The sequence below is a fragment of the Mobula birostris genome, chromosome 22 (assembly GCF_030028105.1).
Source record: "Mobula birostris isolate sMobBir1 chromosome 22, sMobBir1.hap1, whole genome shotgun sequence".
Classification (NCBI taxonomy): domain Eukaryota; kingdom Metazoa; phylum Chordata; class Chondrichthyes; order Myliobatiformes; family Myliobatidae; genus Mobula; species Mobula birostris.
This window is the reverse complement of record NC_092391.1, coordinates 19809121-19822604: the sequence shown is the minus strand read 5'-3', so window position 1 is coordinate 19822604 and position 13484 is coordinate 19809121. Positions and strand designations below refer to the sequence as shown.

At 44.4% G+C, this 13484-nt stretch overlaps 1 protein-coding gene across 1 annotated transcript in view; it reads left to right on the top strand.

Moving 5' to 3' along the window:
• Positions 1–5825: 5825 nt before the first annotated feature.
• urm1 (ubiquitin related modifier 1) overlaps positions 5826–13484 on the top strand; it is a 60157-nt gene continuing 52498 nt past the window's right edge. Inside the window, exons 1-2 of the mRNA XM_072240231.1 lie at positions 5826–5893; positions 13042–13112. Of these exons, the coding sequence (XP_072096332.1) occupies positions 5859–5893; positions 13042–13112 (106 nt within the window). The 5' untranslated portion in view covers positions 5826–5858. The remainder of the gene's footprint in view (positions 5894–13041; positions 13113–13484) is intronic.

Genomic DNA, 13484 nt, shown 5'->3' with positions numbered 1-13484 from the left:
GAACGTGGCTGCACAGGTAGACAGAATGTGAAGAAGACCTTTAACATGCTGGCCTTCGTCAGTCAAGGTATCGAGCAGGAACATTATACTGCAGTTATATAAGTCACTGATGAGGCCACATTTATATATTCATTTCCGAGAGGAGCAGAATGTGAAGACAAGGATGTAATGCTGATGATTCATAAGGCATTGGTCAGACTGCACTTAGAGTATTGTGAACAGTTTTGGGATTCTTATCCAAGAAAGGGTGCTGACATTGAAGAGGTCCAGAGGAAGTTCACAAGCAAGATCTTGGGAATGAACAGGTTAACATATGGGGAGCATTTGGTGGCCCTGGCCAGTTCTCTGGAGTTTAGAAGAATAAAGGGGGATCTCATTGAAACCTAAGAAAGACCTAGATAGAGTGGAAGTGAAGAGGATGTTTTCTATAGTGGGGGAGTCTAGGACCAGATAACAGAGATGAGGAGGAATTTCTTTAGTCAGAGGATGGTCAGTCTGTGAAATTCACTGCTACAGTTGGCTGTGGAGGTCAAATCATTGGGTAAATTTAAGGTGGGGGTTGATAGGTTCTTGATTACTAAGGATGTCAAAGATCATGGGGAGAAGGCAGGAGAATGGAGTTGAGAGAGATAATAAATCAGCCATGATGGAATGGCAGAGCAGACTTGATGGGCCAAATGGCCTAATTCTGCTCCTATGCCTTATGATCTTATGGGAAAGGCAGTATCAAGCTGGAAAGGATGCAGAAACTATTTCTGAGGACGCTGCTTGGATGAGAAGGCCTGAGTTATAGGGAGCAGATGACCATGCCAGATTTTTATTCGCTAGTGAGCAGAAAAATGAGAGGTGACGTAGGTGGATGGTCACCATCTTTTCCGCAGAGCTGGTGAGTCCAGATACAACCAAGGGGCACAGATACAAGAGGAGACAGATTTAGAAGGGACCCGAGAGGTAACTTCTTTACAGAGAGGGTAGTGAGTACCTGGAGTGAGCTGTCAGAGGAAGTGGGCGAAGCAGGCACAATTGCAACATTTAAGAGGCGTTTGGATAGGTACATGAAAAGGAGGGGCTTGGATGGCTCTGAGCTGAATGTGGGCTGCTGGAATCAGCAGGGAGGATGGTATCGTTGGCATGGACCGGTTGGGTCCAAAAGCCTGTATCTGTGCTGTTTTATTCTCTGACCCCAGCCACCCTTTCACTCTTAATATAGCTAAAGAGCCACTTGGGATTTTCCTTAATGTTACCCGCCAGATCCGTCTCATACCCTCTCTTTGCCTTCAGAATATTCTTAATCTTTTAGGTGATCTCACTTTTAAGGACACTTTATCTCATGTTCTTGTTATTGATTGCTATTTCTTTATATTTGCATTTGCACTGTTTGTCGTCTTCTGCACTCTGGTTGGTTTCTCATTGATCCTGTTATAGTTACTATTCTATAGATTTGCTGAATATGTCCATAAGAAAACAAATCTCAAGGTTGCATATGGTGACATGTATGTACTTTGATAATAAAATTTACTTTAAACTTTTATGATCATCAAGGGATTCACCTGATCCCAATGTACATTCCTCTTTCCTGACCAGAGCCTCAATATCTCTCATCAATCAAGGTACCTTAAACTTGCCAGGTTTATCCTTAACAGGAGCATGCTGTTCCTAGACACTTGACATCACACAATCTCATAAGAATATTAATACATTAGTATTCATCCTAGATTACTCGTACTGCAGGAAAAGCACATTCGAATTGAGGTGCAGCATTTTAATAAGAAAGATGAAGTGTTACCCCACTTGACTCCATGTGCGGCACAAACTCTCCATAACTTCCGCCATCTCCAATAGGATCCCACCACCAAACACATCTTTCCACTACCGCCGCCCCCCCCCCCAGCTTTTTGTTTCCAAAAGGTATTGCTCTCTACGTGACTCTCTTCCCTCTCCACTGATCTCCCTCCTGGTACTTATCCTGGCAAGTGGAACAAGTGCCACATCTGCCCCTACACCTCCTCCCTCACTATCATTCAGGGCCCCAAAGAGTCCTTCCAGGTGAGGTGACACTTCACCTGTAAGTCCGTTGGGGTCATCTACTGTATCCACTGCTCCCAGTGAGGCCTCCTGTATATTGGTGAGGAGACCCAACATAGATTGGGTGACCGCTTTGCTGACCACCTATGCTCTGTTCCCCAGAACAACCCATTTTAATTCTGCTTCCCATTCCTATTCCAACATGTCAGTCAATCGCCTCCTCTACTGTCGTGATGAAGCCACACTCAGGTTGGAGGAGCAACACCTTATATTCCATCTGGGTAGCCTCCAATCTGATCATCGATTTCTCAAACTTCCAGAAATTGCCCTCCCCCTCCCTCTCCTTCATCATTCCCTGCTCCTCTTTCCCTCTCTCACCTACCTCCTTACCTGCCCATCATCTCCCTCTGGTGCTCTTCCTTCTTCCCTTTCTTCCATGGTCTTCTACCCTCTCCTATCAGATTCCCCCTTCTCCAGCCCTTTATCTCTTTCACCAACCAACTTCCCAGCTCTTTACTTCACACCCTCCCCCTCTCCTGGTTTCACATATCACCTGCCACCTTGTACTTCTTCCTGACCCTCCCCCTGCCTTCTTACACTGACTTCTCATCTTTTTTTCCAGTCCTGATGAAGGGTCATGGCCCGAAACGTATATTGTTTACTGTTTTCTATAGATGCTGCCTGGCCTGCTGAGTTCCTCCAGAGAGTGGTTGTAGATGGTTGCCCCTCTGACTGGAGGCCTGTGATGAGTGGAGTGCCACAGGGATTGGTGCTGGTGCTGTTGCTGTCATCTATATCAACAATCTGGATGATAATGTGGTAAACTGGAGCAGCAAGTTTGCAGATGACACCAAGATTGGGGGTGTAGTGGACAGTGAGAAAGCCTATCATGGCTTGCAGAGGGATCTGTACCAGCTAAGGAAATGTGCTGAGAAATGACAGATGGAATTGAATGCAGAAAAGTGCGAGGTGTTGCACTTCAGTGGGGCAAACTCGAGCAGGTCTTACACAGTGAATGGTAGGGCACTGAAATAAGATGTTGTGTAAAATTATCAGGGGTAAAGATAGGGTAAGTGAAAACAGCCTTTTTCCACTGACATTGGATAGGACTACAACCACAGGTCATGGCTTAAGGGTGAAAGGTGAAAAGTTTAAGAGGAGCACTTATGGGAAACTTCTTCACTCAGAGGGCCGTGAGAGTGTGGAATGAGATGCCAGCACAAGTGGTGCATGAGAGCTCGATTTCAACGTTTAAGAGAAGTTTGGATAGGTACATGGATAGTAGGGGTATGGAGGGCAATGGTCTCGGAGCAGGTCAATGGGAGTTGGCAGTATAAATTGTTTGGCATGGACTAGATGGGCCGAAGGGCCTGTTTCAGAGTGGTACTTTTCTATGACTCTTAAGCCAGAAGTTCTTAAGATCTACTAGCTGTCCTTTGGCGCACAGAAAACCTGTGCCAAGCAGAGGTCTACAACTTCACCTAAAACAAAGTCCCATGTGTAGTGTCATCTATTGAAGCAGAGTGTCACACGTCGTGTCCCATAAGTGCAGATCATGCTGCCTTTGGTGGCCTATAGCGAGGGTCTGTCACTCTCTGCCTTATAATCAATGGGCAGTGCTGGCAGCACACTAACTTGAGCACCCGTGTCAGACAGGAAGCTTCGCCTTGAAAGGGTGTCTTTAATCAACAACAGATGAAACCCGTGGTGCTCACAGACCTCCAATGTCCCGATGCACTGGCACTGTTAAAGCAGCATGACATTTGTGCCAAAGCATGCGTGGTAAAGGCATGGATCCAGCATTGTCTGGTCTAGAGCCACGGATGTGAGTCTGCTGACAGTGCTTATTGAGATTGGGGAAAGAGGAGGAACGATGCACCTCTGCCTGGCTGAGTGTAGACTACCGGCCATTTTAGCAAGCTCTCCTTAGTCCTTCATGGGTGTATTAGTGAGGGCTAGGTGAATTTGATCAGGCATTTGTTGCATAAATAGTTCTTTAAAAATAGAACAAGGATGGTGATTGCCCAGGAGATAGCATGTGGCCATTAGTCCTGAAGGACTATCGTCACCCAGGCCCGGTAAGGAGAGCAAATGTTTGGTTTACTCAGACTCAGACAGTTCAAAAGTCGGCAATAGGTGGGTTTTCAGAGTGACATGTTTATCACGTGCAGGCAGGTCTTCTAGTAGATTCACCACTCTGGTTGCAGCAGAGCTACCTTGTGATGCTACGCCATAGTTACAGTTGAAAATGCTCATAGTGATCTCTCGCAGCGTGAACTGGGCTTCTGCCTGTGCAAACTACGTGGTAGCGTGCTGCTCCCAAAACCCTGGCAGCTTCAAAGCGATTGTGTTGGTTGACATGTCGTTCAGTAACTCTGGAATCATCCCTGAGCGTTAGGGTCACCAATGTAGGGTTTTGCGAATAAAACACAGCAGAATCATTTCATATGCTTAATAAAAGCCACAACCCTTTTGGTTTATGAGGGGTGATTGATAAGTTTGTGGCCTAAGGTAGAAGGAGTCAATTTTAGAAAACCTAGCACATTTATTTTTCAACATAGTCTCCTCCTACATTTACACACTTAGTCCAGTGGTCGTGGAGCATACGGATCTTGGACCTCCAGAAAGTGGTCCACAGCAGGGGTGATTGATAAGTTCATGGCCTACAGTAGAAGGACATGAGTTATTAACTTCAAACTTTCTGCATTATCACTCAAATAGTTTAACTGCACGTGCATGTAACCAGAGCGTCTTGGACCTCCAGGTGGTCCATAGCAGGGAGGATTGATAAATTCATGGCCTAAGGTAGAAGGAGATGAGTTATACTGCTCTCGTTACATGCACGTGCAGTTCAACCGTTTGAGTGAAAATGCAGAAAGTCTGAAGTTAATAACATTCATGTCTACCTTAGGCCACAAACTTATCAATCACCCCTGCTGTGGACCACTTTCTGGAGGTCCAAGATGCCGACTTCTACAAAGAAGGGATCCGTATGCTCCATGACCGCTGGACTAAGTGTGTAAAGGTACGAAAAATAAATGTGCTAGGTTTTCTAATTGACTCCTTCTACGAATCACCCCTCGTATGAACAAACCAAAAGCAGTCACCTTTCACTGACTTCATCACCTCAGACACTGTCTTTTAAAGTGAACACACAACTCAATGACAGTGTTTGTGAATTATGTAGAACAGTTTCTATTATAAACAATATGTGTCATCTGTCACACATTGCACTACCCTACAGTGGCAAGGCTGGACTACACAGTTTGCTGTGGAATGGAGTCAAGGGTGCACAAGTCAAGGAGAAATAAGGTAAAGGGAACACTTTTATCAGGGGAAGAGAAATACTCTCCTGCACAATGATTGTTGCTGTCTACAGTGAGGTACACATCTCCCCCTGTGACATAAGACCAGGTGGCAGATAAATCAAGACCGCAAAAAAGGGCTGTGGAGGATCTGCAAGATGGCAATAGCTACGGTTGGATTTTGCAGTGTGTCTAAAGCTCAAAGACCTGGGGCCCCACAGAGATGAGAGCCAAGAACTTCAAGGGCAAGAAGGTTGTCAGGATTCATAACAGGGAAGGTTTTAGCGACCCCTGGACCGTAAGTCTGTCACACATCAGTAATATACTCCCTGCACCCTATGCAGCTGATCTCCCGCTACTGAGAGGCTTCTGCCCACATCACTAATGAAGGGTTTCGATCCGAAACATCAACTGTTTATTCCTTCCCATAGATGCTGCCTGACAAGCCGAGCTCCTCCGGCAGATTGTGAGCGTTTCCCGCACCACTTCCGGGTTGCAGTACATCAACTTCCGGGTTCGGGGGGCAGCATGGCGGCGTCCATCGGTGTCCATCTGGAGTTCAGGTGTGTTTCCGGGCGTAAAGTTAGAAGCTTTCTGTGTGTCGGGCTTTCTCTCGCTCTCTCCTGTCCTTCCGTATGTTGTGTGGGTTTCAGGTACGGGTGTCGGGGTCTCTGACCGGACAAGGGGTGGGATGGGCTGGCCGGGAGTGGGGTTTCTCATTGGGATCAGAATCGTTGCCGGTCCGGTTTGTAGTTGTTGCTTTAGATTTGATATTTCGTTCATCGTGATTGTACGGTTCGAGTGCAGAGCAAGGCTGAGGTCAGCGACTGGTCACTATTCTGACCATGAAGTGCTGAACATTTGTCTTTACACATGTAGACTTTTAGGTTGGTCTAGGTGCCGGGGCGAGAGATGCTGAGAGCAGGTTGTGAACTGGTTTCACCAATGATAATAAGCAGGGACAGAGTTACTGGTTATTATCATGACCGTGCGAACGGATATCCTTGATATTTATGGATATAAATGCCTTGAAAATTAGCTTTTTACAGCACAGTACCTAACAAATATGAATTAACATAAAATTTAATCAACATGAATTATGCTTAACTTACATGATTAAATATTATGTCTTGAGTGCAAGAGAAGGGAAGTATAGTCTGAGGTAGTGTTAGGGGTTTTCAGATTGGTTCAAGAACCTGATAGCAGTGAGGAAAAAGCTGTTGTTGACCCTTGAAGACTGGATCTTCAGGCTCCTGTACCTCTGGCTGATGGTAGCAATGAGAAGAAACAATGGCTTGCATATTGGGGGTCCTTAATGTTGGATGAATATGATGCCAAAGTAAACATAAAAGTATATTTTATGACTAGTTGTTGTGATGTACTGTTGACATACAATCACTGTTTCTATGCAGTACGACAAGCTCCCAAAGCCAATATTTTAAGGATCATCTAATCTATTTTAGTGATGTTAATTTAAGTAACAAGGGGTTGTAAGTAACAGGAGTTGATTCCACTGTTCTTCAAAATAGCAGCATTGGATTTTTTAGTAAACTAGTGAGAGGCATTTTGTTCCCAGTTTGAAAACTCATGCTGGCCGGTGGTGTAGTGGCATTGGTACTGGACTTTGAGGCGAATGGTCCTGAGTTCAAATCTAGCCGGCTCCTTGCACACTTTCCATCCATGCTGGGTTGAGTGTTGAGCTAGCAACTTGGTCATCTTGTATAATGCTAAGAAAACAGCAAGATGTTGCCCAATGTACTACAGGGTGTGGAAAGGAATATAGATAATATGAAAACTCATCCAAAAGGTAACAATCTTGGCAATGTAGGGTTCTCTCTGGACTACACTATAGATTCTTACACTGCGGTCTCTGGAGTCGGCCTTGAATATGCAACTTTCTACTAGACTGAACCGTGGTTGACACTCTTCAATGGTATTGACAAACTGTTCTACATCAATGGTGCACTGCAAAACTGTGCTCAATTATCTATTTTACATGTGTGAAATTATTGTCAAACTATTAATAAGTTTATTACAGTAACAATCAAGATTAACTGATATGATAACGCTGACTGTTTCCCTCTTCCCTGAGGTAAGCATTCCCAAACACAATAGATTTTGGCTTCAACAGCATCCTATGGATTAACATTAGCCGATCTAACAATTTGTTGAAGAGTAAACCGTAGAGTGGAGACTTGAATCAATGACATTCTGTAACATGAATTCAAACGATGGATCTTGCGGCAATTTATCTAAACTGACTTTGATTTCAACAATACCACTACTCCGGATTCCTTTTGGCAAGTCCCATCTCTGACTTGTTCCTTCAGTAAAGTTAATGAGCATCCACCCCCTTAAAATGTCTGCAGCATTTGGCTTCATTGTGTCACCCAACTCATTTAATTTCATGTACACTTTAGGCATAGCAATAATGATAAATATTGATTTTGATTATCTTGCACAAATAGAATTCATTTTCTTATCCCACTTCTCAATTACTTTTGAAATGTGAATAAACTTAACAGTCAAATTTCTAGTTTTTAACTGCCTTCAGACACCATCATACCTCATTCTACAACACGATAGAACTAGACTGGAGTTACATTTCCCAAGGAACAATGTTGCAGAATGCGTATGAACAGTGACAATGTCGGCTAAGGAATAGACACGGGGGGCGGGAGGGGGTTTGGAGTGTGTGTATTTTAATGCTAGGGTAAGGGTGATAAACTTTGAGCATGGATCAGTACTTGGTCAGAACAGACTTGGTTGAGGGAGGGACAGGAATGGATGCTGAATTCTCTAGATCAGAGCTTCACAACCTGGGGGCCATGGACCTCTCGGTTAGTTGTAGGGGTCTATGACATGAAAAAGTTGGGAACCCTGCTCTGAAGTTTTGATGTTTTATTAAAAGATAGAGAACGAGGTAAAAGAAGAAGTAACACCGAATGTTGAAAGGACTAGATAAGGTGGACGTGGAGAGGATGTTTCCTGTGGTGGGGGTATTCGGAGCCAGAGGGCACAGCCTCAAAACTGAGAGGCCACCTTTTAGAACAGAGGTGAGGAGGAATTGTTTTAGCCAGCGAGTGGAGAATCTGTGGAATGCTCTGCCACAGACTGTGGTGGAGGCCAAATCTGTGCATATATTTTAGGCGGAAGTTAGTCGTTTCCTGATCGGTCAGGGCATCAAAGGTTATGGTGAGAAGGCAAGAGTATGGGGTAGAATGGGATCTGGGATCAGCCATGATGGAATGGTGAAGCAGACTCAATGGCTGAATGGCCTAATTCTGCTCCTATGCCTTATGGTCTAAGAGGCTAGGGGAGGGGGAGATGCACTACTAATCAGGGACAATATTGCAGCTGCACTCGGGACATATTCATCCACTGAGTTATATGGGTGGAACTTCAAAGTAAGAAAAGTGCAATCACTCCCCCCCCCCCCCCCCCCAACCACCAGCACCAGGACATCGAGGAACTGATGTGCAGGCAGATTAGAAAAAGGTGTGAAAATAACAAAGTTCTTGTAGTAGTTAACTTCAACTTCCCTAATATAGACTGGAGTCTCCTTAGTACAGGAGGTTTGGAAGGGGCGACATTACTTAGGCTCATCCAGGAGGGTTTCTTAAATCAATATGTAGATCATCCAACAAGAGAGCAGGCCATACTGGATCTGGTGTTGGATAATCAGCCTGGTCGGGTAACTGTTGGGAACTGTAGGAGCAGTTGGGAAACAGCGATCGCAACCCCTTAAGTTTAAAGATAGCTATAGATAAGGGTAATAATGGACCTTGCAAGAGAGTATCAGGTAGGAACGAGGGAGAGTTAATTGAGAACAGCTGATTTTGGGAAAGTCCACATTGTACATGTGGGGATGGGGTGTTTAAAGGCCAACTTCACAGAACACAGGACAGGTATGTTCCTGTAAGAAGGAAGGACAAAGGTGGCAAGATAAGGGAATCTTGGATGATGAGAGAAGATGGTGAATTTAGTCAAGGAGAAAAAGGAAATGAGTGTAAGGTTTAGAAAACTGAGATCAAACAGAGCCCTTGAGGATTATAATGAAACCAGAAAAGAGCTCAAGTGGAATTAGGAAAGCTAGGAGGGCCATAAAATGTCCTTGGCATGTAGGATTAAGGAGAATCCTTGGGCACTCTGTGCATATATCAAGAGCAAGAGGTTAAGTAGGAAGTGGGTTGATAAGGTAGGGACAGGATTTAGAGGCATTTGGAAAACTATGGTCTAATTAGGGACAGTCAGCAGGACTTTTTGTGGAGCAAGTTGTGCTTCACTAGCTTGAATGAGTTTTTTGAAGAGGCAATGAAGAAGATTGATGAAAGAAGAGCTGTGGATTTCAGTGAGGCATTTAACAAGGTCCCTCATGGGAAGCTCAAGATGAATGGGGTCCATGGTGAAATGGCTATTTGGATTCAGGTTGGTTTGGCCATAGACGAAGTGGTTGATGGGACTTATTTTGGTTGGCGACTAGTAGTGTTCCACAGGGATCTGTTCTGGGCCCTTTACTATTGGCGATATATATAAATTGCTAGGATGAAAACATAAATGGAAGGGTTAGTAAATTTATAGACAATATGATGATTGGGATGGGTGTTCTAGAGAGCGTAGAAGACTGCCAAAGGATAGAATGGGATATAGATCAGTTGCAAATATGGGCAAAGAAATGGCAGATGGGGTTTAACTCGGCCAAATGTGAAGTGATGCACTTTGGAAGATCAAATGTAAAGGAACAACACACTTATATCCTTTTACATAAGATTCTTTGTGTTGAAGTGCAGAGGGATCAGAGGGTCTGAGTCCATGGCTCCCTGAGAGTAGACAGGGTGGTTGAAAAAGGCTTATGGCATACCTGCCTTCATTAGCTGAAGAACTGAGTTCAAAAATCAGGAAGTTATGTTGCAGCTTTATTAAACTTTAGTTAGGTCGCATTTGGACAACTGGTTGCTGCATTAGAGGAAGGATTCAAGACTATTTGTTGTTATTCGTCGGTACACAAGCGGAAAGAAGAGCAAAGTAATTCTTACTCTGGCTGTGATGCAGCATCAAAAAACACAGTGGGTATAAATACACAAGATTAAGTTGTGTGCACAGACCGATTGTACAGTGTGCACATAAAGAGAGGCTATTACAGGAGTTTCTGAACATAGGATGATTCTGACAGGAAATGATAAAGTGTGGTAGGATGGGTTAATGAATGGAGATTTTGATCATTTTTGACTCTGGTGGTCCTATTGTGTATGTTGCATAGCCTGTTCTCTGATGGGAGTGGACTAAGCAAACCCATGAGCAGAGTGGGTGGGATCCTTCATAGTATCGCCGGCCTTATTCCAGCACCTTTCTGCGTAAACTTTGTGCCCTTGATGGTGGGTAGGCTGGTGCAGTGGAGGCTTTGGGGAAGGCGCAGAAGAGGTTTACCAGAATACTACCTGGATTAGAGGCCATGTGCAGTGATGAGAGGTTGGAAAATCTTGTGTTGTTTTATCTGGAGCTGCGGAGGCTGAGGGGAGATCTGATAGAGGTTTGTAAGAGGGATTGTGAGAGGCCTAGATACAGTAAACAGCCAGTCTCTCCCAGGGCTGAACTTTAAAATATCTACTACCAAAGGGCACTTAATGTGAGGTGGGAATTAGAATTAGAATTTTATTTCTTACATCCATCTCAGAACATGAGGGAGTAAAAATCTTTATGTTGCATCTCCGTCACTATATACAAGCAATAAGGAAGGGAAATGTGGGAGGTTATTGCCCAGGCACTAAGATTGTGAACATAATTCTTTGTGTGCATGCATTTACAGTCAGATACAATGTTCAGTCAGATAGGCAATCAGATCAATGTGTATTGATCAATCTGATGGCCTGGTGAAAGAAGCTGTCACAGAGCCTGTTGGACCTGGCTATAATGCTGTGGTATTGTTTGCCAGACGGAAGCAGCTGGAACAGTTTGTGGTTGGGGTGGTCGGAGTGCCAGATGATCCTCCAGGCCCTTGTTACGCACCTGCTGCTGTAAACGTCCTGAACAGAAGAGAGTTCACGTCCGCAGATATGCGCTGGGCTGTCCGCACCACTCTCTGCAGTGCCCTGGGTAGAGCGTAGTACAGTTCGCGAACCAGGCAGTGACACAGCTGGTCAGGATGCTCTCGCTGGTGCCCTTGTAGGACTCATGCCAAACTTCCTCAGCCGCCTGAGGTGAAAGAGGCGCTGTTATTTTTACACAGAGTTGTGGATGCTTGGGATGTGCTGCTTGGGGTGGTGGTGGCGACAGATGCGATAGAGGCAATCAGCAGGCTCTTAAGAAGGGTACATGAATGTACAGGAAATGGAAGGATATGGACATTATGAGGGATTAATTTAGACAGGCATTTGATTACCAATTTAATTAGTTTGGCACAACATTATGGGGTGAAGAGCCTGTCCTTGTGCTGTAATGTTCTATTCTATTAGATCTTTCTGCTCTGCAGTTAGCGTCTTACTGCTCCATTTGGTAGTGTATGTTCCTGCTCCTCTTGATTAATTAGTGGTTCCTCAGTGAAATTCAGAGAGAGGCTTGAAAACCAGATACTGGAAAAAAAAATTGAGAATGACATAATTATAGTTCCAGATAGCAGCCATGCTGCATCTTTCTAAGATGAACCCCAGGAAAGTGTTTCCTGTGACCCACAAAACAGAGCTCTGTACATGTGGTATTGGCGCAGTCTGTCTCGCCTGAGTCTTTCAGGCCCTAAGCTAATTCCCACAACAGCCCGGGGAGGGAGAAAACATTTTGTGCTTGAGCAAGAAGAACAAAATACAACTGTGTAGACTCAGCATGACTACAGATGGTCTCCATATCCAAATTGCTCAGTGGTGGATGCCAGAGGCACGGAGGTGTGAATTGGTGTTTAGTTAAAAAAAAAACTATGTATTTCAAAAAGCTGATAATCAGGAAGAAAAAACAATCCTTAAGGATACTGAATCAAATCTATCCTATTTTAGATAAAATTAAATATCCTAAGTTTGATTTTGGTGAACAAAATTACCTGCCCTCTAATGTGGAAACTCTTTTACCCACAAGGTAACTGGATTCAACTGAGAGTCTCAGAACTAACATTGTCAAATAATTGCAGCAGGAATTTGAAAGCAGATCATTGGAGTTGAGATTTAGTTTTGCTGTGAGCCAGTGAGTAGTAGAACAAGTTAGGGGGTAGAAGGGACTGTTGTAGATTCAATGTCATTATGGCCACAAACACACGAGATTCTGCAGATGCAACACACACACGATGCTGGTGGAGGAACTCAGTAGGCCAGGTAGCATCTATGGAGAGGAATAAAGAGTTGCTGTTTCAGGCCAAGACCCAACGTCAGGAATGTTGACTGTTTATTCATTTCCGTAGACGTTGCTGGTCCAGCTGAGTTCCTCCAGCAGTTTGTGCGTGTTGCGATATCATTATGGTTTTGGCCTTGCTATGGAAAGCTGAAATGCTGGTGGCATTGCCCAGAGCTGCAGAAGTTACGGGGTTAGAACGGAAGAATTGTGACACATTATTGAGACCCTTCTCTTCTCAAGTGGGATTGTGTGGTCTGACACTAGGTGTTAAGAAGGTTCTTCAGTACTCCAGTGCTGCTGATTCCTTATCCTCAAAGACACCATGAAGTAACTGATTTTCTCAGACATGTAATGGCTTTTATTTAATTAACTCATTTATTCTTCTGATTAATCGCAGAGGTGGTGCTGAGCTGCTCTTCAATGGGGTGAAGGAGCAGGACGTCAGATTGCCGAACCAGTCAGCGCCATGTGAGTGATAGATTCTATTTACTCATATCGAATCCTCTTGCAAAGCAACCAAAGTAAACACAAGTAATTGTGTTGTACCTTCTTGGGAGAAGGGGGCCACGAAAACTGCTGGGCGCAAGAGCACAAATGTGGAGAAATGTTCTTTAAGAGAAAATTGACTCGTACGGCAAAATGATCCATTACCAATGATGAGCTGGACGCTCTGTGCCTTTTCTTTTCCTTCTGCCAAGTGATCTCCTGGCAGGGGTGAAATTTCAGCACCAATCCAGACAGGACGAAAGAATCTCTGGCAAATCCTGAGCCCTTCAGGTACCTGAAACAAATCCAGCCAGGTCGTGGCGTTTTCCATTAAACAATTCCGACTTTGTGTAA